General features: G+C 35.2%; 1 protein-coding gene across 2 annotated transcripts; it reads right to left on the bottom strand.

The window, feature by feature from the left end:
- Positions 1–2,576: 2,576 nt before the first annotated feature.
- LOC124640602 lies at positions 2,577–13,024 on the bottom strand. Of its 2 annotated transcripts, none has more exons than XM_047178436.1 (3): positions 12,900–13,024; positions 11,849–11,977; positions 2,577–2,801 (listed from the first exon to the last, which is right to left on the bottom strand). In XM_047178436.1, exons 1-3 carry the CDS (start codon positions 13,000–13,002, stop codon positions 2,671–2,673), a joined length of 363 nt encoding a protein of 120 aa, XP_047034392.1. In that variant the 5' UTR covers positions 13,003–13,024; the 3' UTR covers positions 2,577–2,670. The 2 variants fall into 2 exon arrangements, with proteins under 2 accessions (XP_047034392.1, XP_047034393.1); XM_047178437.1 differs by lacking the exon at positions 12,900–13,024 and adding an exon at positions 12,175–12,234.
- Positions 13,025–13,148: the final 124 nt, after the last annotated feature.

Raw genomic sequence — 13,148 nt, 5'->3', positions numbered from 1 at the left:
GGCGGCGGCGGCGGCGACGCGGGAGCGGCAGGATCTTACGCGTATATTTATATGGACCGGCCCTCGAATACAGCGGCGCGGGAGCGGGCAACGAGCGGTGCACTCGGTGATCGCCCGCGCCGCCGCCGCTGCCGCCCCGCTGCCCGCAAAATTCGAGGCCGAGGCCTAATAGGCTATATTCATTTAGATTAAAAACTGACCCCTGCATAATTGGGAATAGCTATCCAAAAGATAGGTCGCAATAACCATTTACCGTGCTTCTTAGTTATTCCAATAGGTAGTCCAAAAATAACCTCACCCCGGAACAGTCTAAACTGAAAATCGAAAACTTAATTGGTGTCGACTACCTTTTCAGCCTATAACAGGCGTCCGCAGAATCTGTGTTCAGAGCAAATATTAGTAAGGCTTGTGTGTTCTTTGTGTGCATTTGTGTTTGTGTGTTCGTGTATTGCTGAAGTGACGGTATTCCGTATGCCCATTGAGGACCATAGTTACTGTTATGGTTAGGGCGGTGTAATTTGAAGCAATTGTGGAGTAATAAACAGATGCCTAGGGTTAGTTCGATTACAGTATTGTTTGCGTGATATCAATTTGATATTAAGTTTCAATTCTATGCTAAAAAAAAAAATTCAAGATTACCAAAATACGGGACTTCAGCTAGGTAAAAAAATAAATTCAAGAAGTTTCATTTTCATTAAAAATGTAAAGCGCAATAAACCGATGTTACGCATTAAAAACTGAAAGAAGTCAGTTAAAATATTGAAAAATCCGCACCGTCGCTGCACAATTGCAGTAAAATATGACAGTCAGTCGGGGTCTTTGAACTCGCTTAATATTCGTATATCGCAGTTACATTCAAACGCATTCACAGTAAATAAAATACCAATTGTCAACATCAAATTCAATTCGATTTTTAGTCGTTTCACTCGGAAAGAATTTCGTTGGAGTGTCGTAAAATAGCTGGGGACTGTCGCACCGACCGTTCCCGCGCTCTGACGCTCTGAACCGAATAATTCACGAGACTTTCCAACAAAACTCAAACTGCAATCCTTCTAGACCTTATCCCAGACACATAAGATCCATTTTAGATTGCACAAATCATTGTTAACTTAGCAGAAACCGGCTCCAGCAAGCAGCCGCATCGAAAATCCTTTTAAAAAGAATTGAGCGTCCCCTCGCTGCAAACCTTTGCACAGATAAAGGTTTATTTAAAAATATATTATATAGTATATTAGTTTGAAAATATGTAGCGCTATTTATTACTTTATATTACGGGCTATATTTTTAACTCATGGAGGTGGAAAATCCTAAGTAATGGCCATTGTGATCTTTCAATGCACAGACGCTATTTCTTTCGGAGAGCCTAATTATTCAGTAAAGAATAGCGAAGAGTGGTCTCTTAGTCAATCTTCGAAACGAGTTTAAAAGAGATTAACAGGCGAAACGTTATTAAAATCTAATTTTAAACAGAGAGATTATCGAAAGTTAAAGTACCTGCTCCATTACAAACAATAACTTCTAAATCCAAACTTTGTGTGACCGTTTATTTCTTCTAAAACAAGATTATTTCGCTTCAGCGACGTAGGAAGGAGGATTCGTACTATCGAGAGCCATTCATAAAGAAAGAATACCGATATTTCTTTCTTTCCATTCAAACACAACCTTGGTAAATGTTTTACTATACAAGTTGAATGTACAATGCAACGTAGACGCGTGTTTTCTATAAATTGTAAGGGTTGGTTAGTGTTTCATAAACTAGCTTGCGACCGTGGTTTCAACCGCATCCTTAGGAAAATTGGGCTGAAAGTCCGTTTGTTTGCTACGCTTTCACACAAAAACTACTTAACCGTAGAAAGATAATCATATTATGACCAACATTAAAGATGATGATACGTATTATAGACGTATTAAAGTTTACAAAGCACTACAACTTTTTAACCGATCATCATAAAACTTTGTACACATATTCTTGGTGGTACTAGAATGAACATAGGATACTTTTTATCAACACACCACGTAGGCGAAGCCGCGGGCAAAAGCTAGTATTCTTATAAGACTTTTTAACCCGTTCTATGCCGTTGTGCTCAGATACACGCGAGACAGAATTGTATTTCTATTGTTCTATAATTTACTGCACAGTTTCTATCAACATAAGTTTAGCCATTAAGTGATTGAGGAACCAACATCCAGTTTGCTGGTTATACTAATTGAAGATAATAATTTAAAAACTTTTAGCTTTATTCAGGAACTCAATAAAAAATGGCAGGCAACTTTTGCCAAAGAGTCCAAAACGTACTTGATCGAAAATCGAACTGGCCACCGTCTCCACGTTTGAAAAAAAATGCAAAAAAAGGTGCGAATACTGCAAATCGCTGTGATTCCAGTATATTGCTTTTCATTGTCTCGTTAAAGGTGAAAAGAGTTGTTTTCAGGATAGTCAATTGGTCTTAGCTAACACATAAACATTGCTGCGTCTCTTTAAAAAACAAAAGTTTAGAAGACTTTGTCATATATGATGATCATGACGGGACATTACTAGGATACTAAAAAAATCGCTTTGAAAAAAAAACAAACTGTTAATTTTTGTTATTATAATAAAATTGAGTAATGTACTAAACATAAACAGTTCGAAAGATATTATAAATCAAACAGTATTTACTTTATTTGTATTTATTTATTTTCTTCTTTTATTGTGACATCAGTCATGGGAGATATTCCAATCCCAATGAGTTCGGAAATATCTTGCCATGTAGACGCATCAATCATCAGCACCAGGTCAGATTCCAAATAAGCCGCTTCCACTGAAAAAATACGACACATAATTATAGTTCTTCTACTTACCGCACACGGATAAACAGTATCCGTCTTTGTCTCTAGTGTAGTGTACTATCTCCGTGACAAATTACATCTCAATCGGTTCAGCGGTTTTAGCGTGAAGTCGTAACAAATAAAATGCACTATCACCGCAGCCGCTCGATATAACACACTACTGATACCTCTTTTAATGAATCCTGTGTTTCGAATGGCACGTTAAACTGTAGGTGCCGGTTGTCATTTAACATCCTTGACAGTCGTTACGGGTAGTCAGAAGCCAGTAAGGCTGACACCAGTCTTACCAATACCAAGGGGTATTGGGTTGCCCGGGTAATCAAGTTGAGGAGGTCAGATAGGCAGTCGCTCCTCGTAAAGCACTGGTACTCAGCTGCATCCGGTTAGACTGAAAGCCGACTACCACATAGTTGTTAAAAGGCTCGGGAGTTGATGACCTCTTTTAATGAATCGTTTAGACTTGAAGCCGACTAGTAACAAAAATTCTAACCAGTTGATGATATGTCAGCGAAACGGTAATGCTTACGCTATAAAGTTGGTGCCAGCTGTTACGTACATATTTTAAGTATGCAATGCAACTACAAGTTATTTCAAAGCACCCCTATGCACCGAAATAACACGTAAAAGTTTAAACATTCGCAGTTGTGCTACTAAGAGTTCGGGAAAAACTACACGTGTACTACTTTATACTTAGAGTGTGGACACAACTGGAACCGCCTTGATGAGCACAATCAACAAATCTTTATGCAATGTCTTACAATTCAAGTGCGTGGGTGAGGCAACGCAACAAAAACCCTAGTTATAGGTAACTCAGGCATTTTTGATCACATCGCTTCGCTCACAAAATTGAAAAATAAAAGCATACACTTTGATACTATATAGCGATGATGGTCAACACATTGAATAAGCGATGACCCGATTGTCTAGTTCCTTTGGCACGACAATTTCGTCTCCGGTTGGTTCAATGGTCTAAGTTCGCCTGCCTCATATAAGTGTAGAAAATTCAAGCTACCAGGTTTTTACAACGAACCTATTTAAATACCTAGTTTCGCAGCGTATTCTAGATACATAGCCGACATTCTTTGTCGTAATATACAACTAGGTACCGCTGCGAATATACGCGAATTCAACTGATATTTAGTTTTACCTAGTTCAAGAATTTTATAGAAAAAACTACTAGGTAAGTATCTAATGAAAGTTGTTGAAAGAACATTTGTTTTCTCTGCTCGGCTGCCATATGGTTGCAAAAATCGAATGCTAAAGTTATTGTTTGACTCTTACATTGTACTGAATTTTTTATTACGTAAGTATATAATTAAGCATAGGTTTTACCCAGAAAAATGCACTGAGATGACTGAGAAAAAGTTTTAAAATATAGCACGGAAAGCAGTCATCATATTAAGTCAAGATACAAACGATAGGTACCAGTAAGTGTTTTTTTAATAATCAAAACATAAAAGGCAATAGAAAACAATACTACATAAAACAAGAAATCAAATCCACAACAATACACATGAATTTCAAGCCCCGATAAGATACACCTCTATTTATCTAGAAACTGGGAAATGTCCGTTCATTAGCAAATGTACGGCGATTAGAGCTTGCGGTTCCTAACGCTCTCGTTTGACGTACGGCCTAATGATTCAAGCTCCAATGCAGGGAACTGATCCCGCCAGGGAACTGAGCTCTCTAGCCAGGGAACTGACAATGGAGAACAAAATGACTAGCGGAGGTGCCATAACGGCCCGGGGCTGCGGGATTATTCGAAAGAGTTACCGTGGTCCGGGTATACAGGGTGTGTCGTTCACAATCACATTAAATCTAATCACATATACTTTATGATAGTCTATGGCGAATTGTAAAAAAAATAAGCTAATCCATTCAGTGGTTTAGCCACAGGACTCATTTTTCGTTTTTCTAATTTACAACATCATGTGTAAAGCAGAGATAAAGTTAGGAGTATCGAATGTTTTGATCAGTTGACAACTGTTAGTTTTCAAGGGAGAGTTTCAATTGTTTGTAATGACTGACTTTTATATGGTGTTCTAATTTTCGCACATTTTTATTCTATTTACTTTGTTTGAAAAATGCATCTTTTTTATTTTTACGTATTTTTCTTTTTCCTTTGCGCACTTTAATGTGATTATGAACGACACACCCGATATATGTAAAAGGCGTACAAAGGAACATTATGTGTTTTAGTCAGTTTAGTTTTACTTTTGTTTTACTTTAATTTTAATAAGAAGTGTTTTTTGTTTTGTATAATTTTCTAGTTTAAATTCTATCATTATTTAGCGTATGTTGGTTAACCTAGAATTGGCGACTGTGTAAGTCCTAGTAATAACAAAAATTGTACCCTAAGCTTTATCTACACAGAAGCTGTTGGTAAACCCTGTAATAAATAAACCCACCCAAAACAAAAATGTGAAAGACTGCCAAGTTCGATAATATGGGAATGCTTCGCCTATAAAAGAAGTGAGATCTGAATAAGTACCAAGTTCCATACACATACCTCAGTTAAAAATAGTTACTTTTTAATGATGTTACTTGGAAAGTTTTCATACACCTTGTTATAAACCTACTAAACGCAATGAATCAAGTATTTAATTTTCTATTAAAACTTGCCAAGTAACATCATTAAAAAGTAACTATTTTTAACTGAGGTATGTGTATGGAACTTGGTACTTATTCAGATCTCACTTCTTTTATAGGCGAAGCATTCCCATATTATCGAACTTGGCAGTCTTTCACATTTTTGTTTTGGGTGGGATTTCATTTATTTTTGTAAGGTTGTTTATTTTATTTTTTTCTTATGATGAAGTTAGTTAAAGGAATGTCTCATTTATACTATCTTTTAAATTTTTTAATATGCACTATGTTTCTTACAAAGAAATGAACTAGATTAACTAAATGGACTAGATTTACCAACTGACTGACATGACATGTTATCATATATTATGTTCGTGGATCAAAGTTACACATTCGTTATTTTCGAAAGTGATTCACACTTGGCCGTTTTCAGATTTTTATTTTACTTCTAACTACACTATTTTACTTCTAACTAAACTAAATAAAAACCATTCGAAGATATATTATATAAATATAGATAAATTTAGTTCGTTTTAGTTCCTTAGGGGTATAAATTTACACCGGGTATAAAACACCTTCATTATTTTGAAACCGACTCACACTTGGCCATTTTCAGATTTTCCCCTTTACCTTGACATAAAGACCTACCTCCATGCCAAATTTCAAGTCAATACGACCATTGGAAGTGGTCTAGGTTTTTGATGAGTGAGTCAGTGAATCAGTCAGTCAGTGAGTGTATAGTAAAAATAGCGATTTTCTGACGTCAATATCTCAAGACCTACAATAGGTATATTAATGAAATTTTGTATTTTAGATAAGTGAGGGGGTCTCAATAGATACTAGAAATTTGATATACGTAAATAAAATAGATTTTGAGTTACAGGGGGGTCGAATTTGGCCCGAAATGGTTCGTGTAATATAACCCACGGCCGGTGTGTCGCTTTTTTTGCTCGAACTTGGCGGACACACTGCCGTGTGTCTAGATAGTCAGTAAGGGTCTGACACTCCCTCGCCGCTACTGACCCACTGCGGGAGGATCCATATGATGATTTTACCATAGTTAAAAAAAGATGCCATCGGAAAATCGCCTAAGAAAGTAGCGCGCCAAAATGCGGGTGAGCGGGGGACGCGAATCGTTACTGTCTCCGCTCTTATACGCTTTCTTTGAACCCGACCATTTTTTTGTATTTTTTTTATAATGCCTATTTAGTTCAGTCATAACTGATCGTTTTGGTCATGCTCACTGAAGAAATTTGACCTAGAGGAAGGCGCCTAACCTACCTGCATTATGGCATGTCCGCTCATCTTTCATTAATCCGTGGAACTGAGCTGCCTGCCTGTACTTGTGACTGTAATACCTTTTTAAGCTGCGAACAGATTTCAGGAATAGACTGAAAACGTTCGTATTGATGGTACCTATGCTCCTTGATATGAAAAGTTTTTGATAACGAACTGAAACTGTTAGTGATGTGTTTTCTTTTTTATGGAGTTTTGGAGTAAATATATGTATGAAAGTTAAGATGTAGATTTTTATCAGATGTAGAACATGTTAAGTAAGAGAAAACATTTGTTTGTTTGTACCCTGAAGGCTCCAAAACTATTGAAGCGATTTGAATTATTTCACTGTTGGCAAGGTACACTCTTCAAAAGTAACATAGGCTAATTTTATCCCGGCATGGATAATAGATCCCTCTTATTTACCACGTAGGCTAGTATTTAATATGACTACTACAATAAATACGAAATAATTTATCAACCATATTTACCAAACAAAAAAAACCTAGTCCTACTTATATTATAAATGTGAAAGTTTGTGAGAATGTATGGATGTATGTTTGTTATTCAATCACGCAAAAACAGCTGGACCGATTTGATTGAAATTTTGGTATGTAGATAGGTGATACCCTGGGTTAACACATAGGCTACTTTTTATCAACACACCACGCGGGCGAAGCCGTTGGCGGAAGCTAGTATTTCATAAAAATAAAAACGTCTACAGGTAAGGTAAGAAAGACTATATGCGTTTCGATAAATGAGAAAACTCATCAAAACTACTTATTACAAAGACAAGCCGCTAATTATTATATTTATTTAAATTTAATATGAAGTCATTTAAATTAGATAAGGTCACGAGGTCAAGGGCAATAAAGGTACATCCTACAATTATTTAATTGAAAACCATTTAACCTTTGGATGACGCATTGATCTATTCTTAAACGAAATAAGAGTAACCCGGTTAACATAAAATCATTAGATTATATAATTTGAAATAGTATCACGATCTTAGCATTATGATATTCTTTTAATTGTTTATTTACTAAAATTCATGAAAGAAAATTCGTGGTGGCCTAATGGGTAAAGAACGTCGAGTCGTCGTCGTCGAACGTCGAACCTCTCGAGTATGAGGGTTTTGGTTCGATTCCAGTTCAAGCAAGTACCAATGCAACTTTTCTAAGTTTGTATGTACATACAAACTTTCATACAAACGTACTTTCTAAGTATATCTTGGACACCAATGGCTGATAAAAAGGTGAAGGAAGACATCTTGAGGAAACCTGGACTATATATAGTCTGAAATCACCAACCCGCATTGAGCAAGCGTGGTGATTAATGCTCAATCCTTCTCCGTGTGAGAGGAGGCCTGTGCCCAGTACTGGGACGATAAAAAGGCTGTAACAGTAACAGAATAGTAACAGTACTAAAATTACATTTTTAATTACAATGCATAAAATCTTTGTTACATATTTATAAAAAAAAAAATGTGTTGGTTCCACTACCTATAACTCAAGAATGGCTGAACCGTTTAAGCTGAAAATTAAAGTAGAGGTAGCTCAGACCAGCGGTTCCCGAATTCTTTTGGCTTCGGAACCCTTTTCGTTTCACCATTTATCAGCGTAAACTAAAGACGTAAATTACAACAAATACTAAATACGCGCTTACGTACTCTCTTATGTAATCCTCTTATGTACTCCTTCTATGTACTCTCTTATGTACTCTCTTATGTAATCTCTTATGTACTCTCTTATGTAATCCTCTTATGTACCCCTTCTATGTACTCTCTTATGTAATCCTCTTATGTTCTCCTTCTATGTACTCTCTTATGTACTCTCTTATGTAATCCTCTTATGTACTCCTTCTATGTACTCTCTTATGTTCTCTCTTATGTACTCTCTTATGTAATCCTCTTATGTACTCCTTCTATGTACTCTCTTATGTACTCTCTTATGTACTCTCTTATGTAATCCTCTTATGTACTCCTTCTATGTACTCTCTTATGTACTCTCTTATATACTCTCTTATGTAATCCTCTTATACTCCTTCTATGTACTCCTTCTATATACTCACTTATATAATCCTCTTATGTACCCCTTCTATGTACTCTCTTATGTAATCCTCTTATGTCCTCCTTCTATGTACTCTCTTATATACTCTCTTATGTAATCCTCTTATGTACCCCTTCTATGTACTCTCTTATGTACTCTCTTATGTAATCTCTTATGTACTCTCTTATGTAATCCTCTTATGTACTCCTATGTACTCTCTTATGTACTCTCTTATGTAATCTCTTATGTACTCTCTTATGTAATCCTCTTATGTTCTCCTTCTATGTACTCTCTTATGTACTCTCTGATGTACTCCTTCTATGTACTCCTTATATGTACTCTCTTATGTAATCCTCTGATGTACTCCTTCTATGTACTCTCTTATATACTCTCTTATGTAATCCTCTTATGTAATCTCTTATGTACTCTCTTATGTAATCCTCTTATGTACTCCTTCTATGTACTCTCTTATGTACTCTCTTATATACTCTTTTATGTAATCCTCTTATGTACTCCTTCTATGTACTCTCTTATGTACTCTCTTATGTAATCCTCTTATATACTCCTTCTATGTACTCTCTTATGTACTCCTTCTATGTACTCCTTCTATGTACTCTCTTATATACTCTCTTATGCAATCCTCTTATGTACTCCTTCTATGTACTCTCTTATATACTCTCTTATGTAATCCTCTTATGTACTCCTTCTATGTACTCTCTTATGTACTCTCTTATGTACTCTCTTATGTAATCCTCTTATGTTCTCCTTCTATGTACTCTCTTATGTACTCTCTTATATAATCCTCTTATGTACTCCTTCTATGTACTCTCTTATGTACTCCTTCTATGTACTCTCTTATATACTCTCTTATGCAATCCTCTTATGTACTCCTTCTATGTACTCTTTTATGTACTCTCTTATGTACTCTCTTATGTACTCTCTTATGTAATCCTCTTATGTACTCCTTCTATGTACTCTCTTATGTACTCTCTTATGTAATCCTCTTATATACTCCTTCTATGTACTCCTTCTATGTACTCTCTTATGTACTCTCTTTTGTAATCCTCTTATGTACTCCTTCTATGTACTCTCTTATGTAATCCTCTTATGTACTCCTTCTATGTACTCTCTTATGTAATCCTCTTACATACTCCTTCTATGTACTCCTTCTATGTACTCCTTCTATGTACTCTCTTATATAATCCTCTTATGTACCCCTTTCATGTACTCTCTTATGTAATCCTCTTATGTACTCCTTCTATGTACTCTCTTATATACTCTCTTATGTAATCCTCTTATGTACTCCTTCTATGTACTCTCTTATGTACTCCTTCTATGTACTCTCTTATATAATCCTCTTATGTACTCCTTCTATGTACTCTCTTATATAATCCTCTTATGTACTCCTTCTATGTACTCTCTTATGTACTCTCTTATAGAATCCTCTTATGTACTCCTTCTATGTACTCTCTCATATAATCTTCTTATGTACTCCTTATTTGTACTCTCTTATGTAATCCTCTTATGTACTCCTTCTATGTACTCTCTTATATAATCCGTTTTTCTTGCCCCAGCAGACGTCATCGCGTTAGCTTCTTCGGCTCTCGCTGAAAATCAGCGCTGAGGCTTTTGTCCTGTACAGGGTCTCAACATTATGCTGAGCAAGGGCCGTTTCACGTGGGGTGTGACACATATTTCCCATTCAATCAATCAATCAATCGTTTATTCACTTTGTACATAATTTTACAATATTTCGCTTAATTCTAAAAAGTGCTGATGTAAGATTTGCCTGAACTAGGTAAAAACCTGTGTCTCAGGCGTAAAAGTGCTTATTATAATATATCTAGTAGCGAAATTAACATTTCACAATAAATTGCTATAGTAATTAAAAAGTAGGTTACTGTGACAAATAAAGTGTTATTATACATATTTATTCTAATGCTTACATACTAATTTATTTCAATTATAATATCTAGGTAATTTTGATTTACTACAGTCGGCAATTCTGCGGTCTGGTCAAAAACAAGCCTTGCAAATAATTTCAACATTATTTTTTTACAGCTATAGTCATTTAAATTTACAGATCGTGTATAGTAATTTATTAAAATGTATAAAAGTTTCCTTAAAACGAATAAGTAATCAAACTATCTAAAAGTAAAACATAATAGTATGTACCGTGTAAAGATGATTAAGAGCTAAATATAATCTAGTATTTGGCGCTATCAGGCACCTCCATAATCTATAGAGTTGATATATCTATATTCTGCGGCTTTTCTAGCAGGGCAATCCAAATCTCCCGTCTTATGGTTGCAGGGTTTTTTATAGCGCTTGCAGGTTGCACAGTTTTTTAATTTGTATTATTTAATTTATTACTGTTTTTTAATTTGTAATTCGTCTTTTCTTTTCGTATTTCTAACGACTGCTATTTTTTTTATTATTATAATTGTTTATTGTTTGTAAGGCTGTGTCACACGCGTGCGTGAATAAACGTATTTTCTTTCTTTCTTTTCTTATGTGCTCCTTCTATGTACTCTCTTATGTACTCCTCTTACATACTTCTCTTAAATCCTTATCCATCATTAAATTATTCTCTTAAATTATTATCCTTATCCTTTTTATCCTTTTTCATACTCTTCTTTTAAACTCATCTGATGAACCCTCTTATGTACTCTCTTATGAACTCATCTTATGAATCTCTAATTAGATTACGGGAATCAGTTACCTCGGCACGCGGGTGTAACCGCGGGCGGAAGCGAGTATAAAATACATTTAAACATATAAAATTAGGTGAAAAGAAAAGTAAGATAAAAAATGTGCCTATCAGACTCACTCAATCCCGCATTTGAATATATAATTAAAACAATAATAAAATTAACCAGAGGTGCGTTTTGAATTCTTGCTGCCGACTGCAACAGTAACTGCCGACCGCACATGCCGCGACTGCATGAAGTCGGCCGCAGCTGCACTACTGGTTTGTATGTATTAACATGAAACCGTTTTGGATCTAAGCGGCAGCAGCACGTGCAGTCACAGTCAGATATCGATGTCAGTCATCTGACGGTTAAATATGAATGAACACTGCGTTAAATATGAAATAAATTTATTACCTCTCATTTGGTTGATATTATTAACAATTTTCTTCAACTTATCGAGCTCTTTCTCAATGGCAACTTTAATATTATTGAAGAAATCTGGATCGGGTATATCTTCAGTGGATTTACTCGGACCCTCCATTTCTAATAAAAAATTGAAATAGGATAGATGAAAATAAATACAAAATGACGAATTTTTATGAATTGTATTCAGACTTAAACATGTTTTATTCACAACTAGCTCCTCTGTTATCTTTGAATACATTGATATTTGAAAACCCAACGGACTTGACTTAAAATACACCCATTTAAAACAAAATATGATTCAGACTCATACTGACCTGCTTGCTTATTCTAGTAGTAATAAACACTAACAAAATCTGGAAATATTTTCACAAAATATTAAAAACTTTATTTGATTTCAACTCGGCGCCCTAAAAAGTTTGACAATCGGAAACGCAAACGGAGCGGGAAAATGTACGGAACTTTTTAAAATCAGAATTAGGTCAACGATTGCACGCGATCGTCGACAAACAGCCAGATTATACTAAAAGAGTTTTTAACACCCGAAACTGTTCATTCAAAAAAAGAAGTGAATATTGTATGAAAAATATAAATTAAATTAAGCTTTGCTATTTTCTTTTGTGATTATTGTTTGTTTGTATTGAACAAAGAATGTTTATGATATTCAACAAGGAGTTCGTAGATATTAAAGCAATATGAACAATCTAAAATATTTAAGCCCCTTTACAACATTTAACATAATTCACTGAACGAAATTATTTTGTCAATGTCAGTATAAAATCTCTAAAATGTCGCCAACCAAACAGGGCTTTGTCTGAAACTTTTAATAATTATCCGTCATTACGGCTTTTAACATAATTTTCTTGACAGACATACTTCGCTGCCAGTAAGATTGTGTTAATTACGTACTTTGACTTAATAAAATAAGAGATAGATTACATTAATTTATCAAACGACGACGGAAACTTTCATACGGAGTCATTTATATCCGGAAAAAATAAGGAAGACAAACAAACTAACAAAAAAATACCATCGTGTTTACCTATTTTGTTTTGAACACATATTTTTTCATGCGTGACAACAGCAAACAAGCTCATACATCGTACAGAAGGGAACCACCGAATATTGTTATTTGTAAAAGCCATCACAATGCATGAAATAACGATCAATTAGCACAAACAGTCGAACAATGATGCCAATCATCTCGGTCGAGCGAACTAAATCTGTTTTTGGATGAGTTTTGGTATGTCAGCCGCGTCACACGCCGAATGTCATTGGATTTATAAATACA

The sequence above is a fragment of the Helicoverpa zea genome, chromosome 21 (assembly GCF_022581195.2).
Source record: "Helicoverpa zea isolate HzStark_Cry1AcR chromosome 21, ilHelZeax1.1, whole genome shotgun sequence".
NCBI lineage: Eukaryota > Metazoa > Arthropoda > Insecta > Lepidoptera > Noctuidae > Helicoverpa > Helicoverpa zea.
The sequence above is the reverse complement of the archived record's forward strand: the minus strand, read 5'-3'. Positions and strand labels throughout refer to the sequence as shown.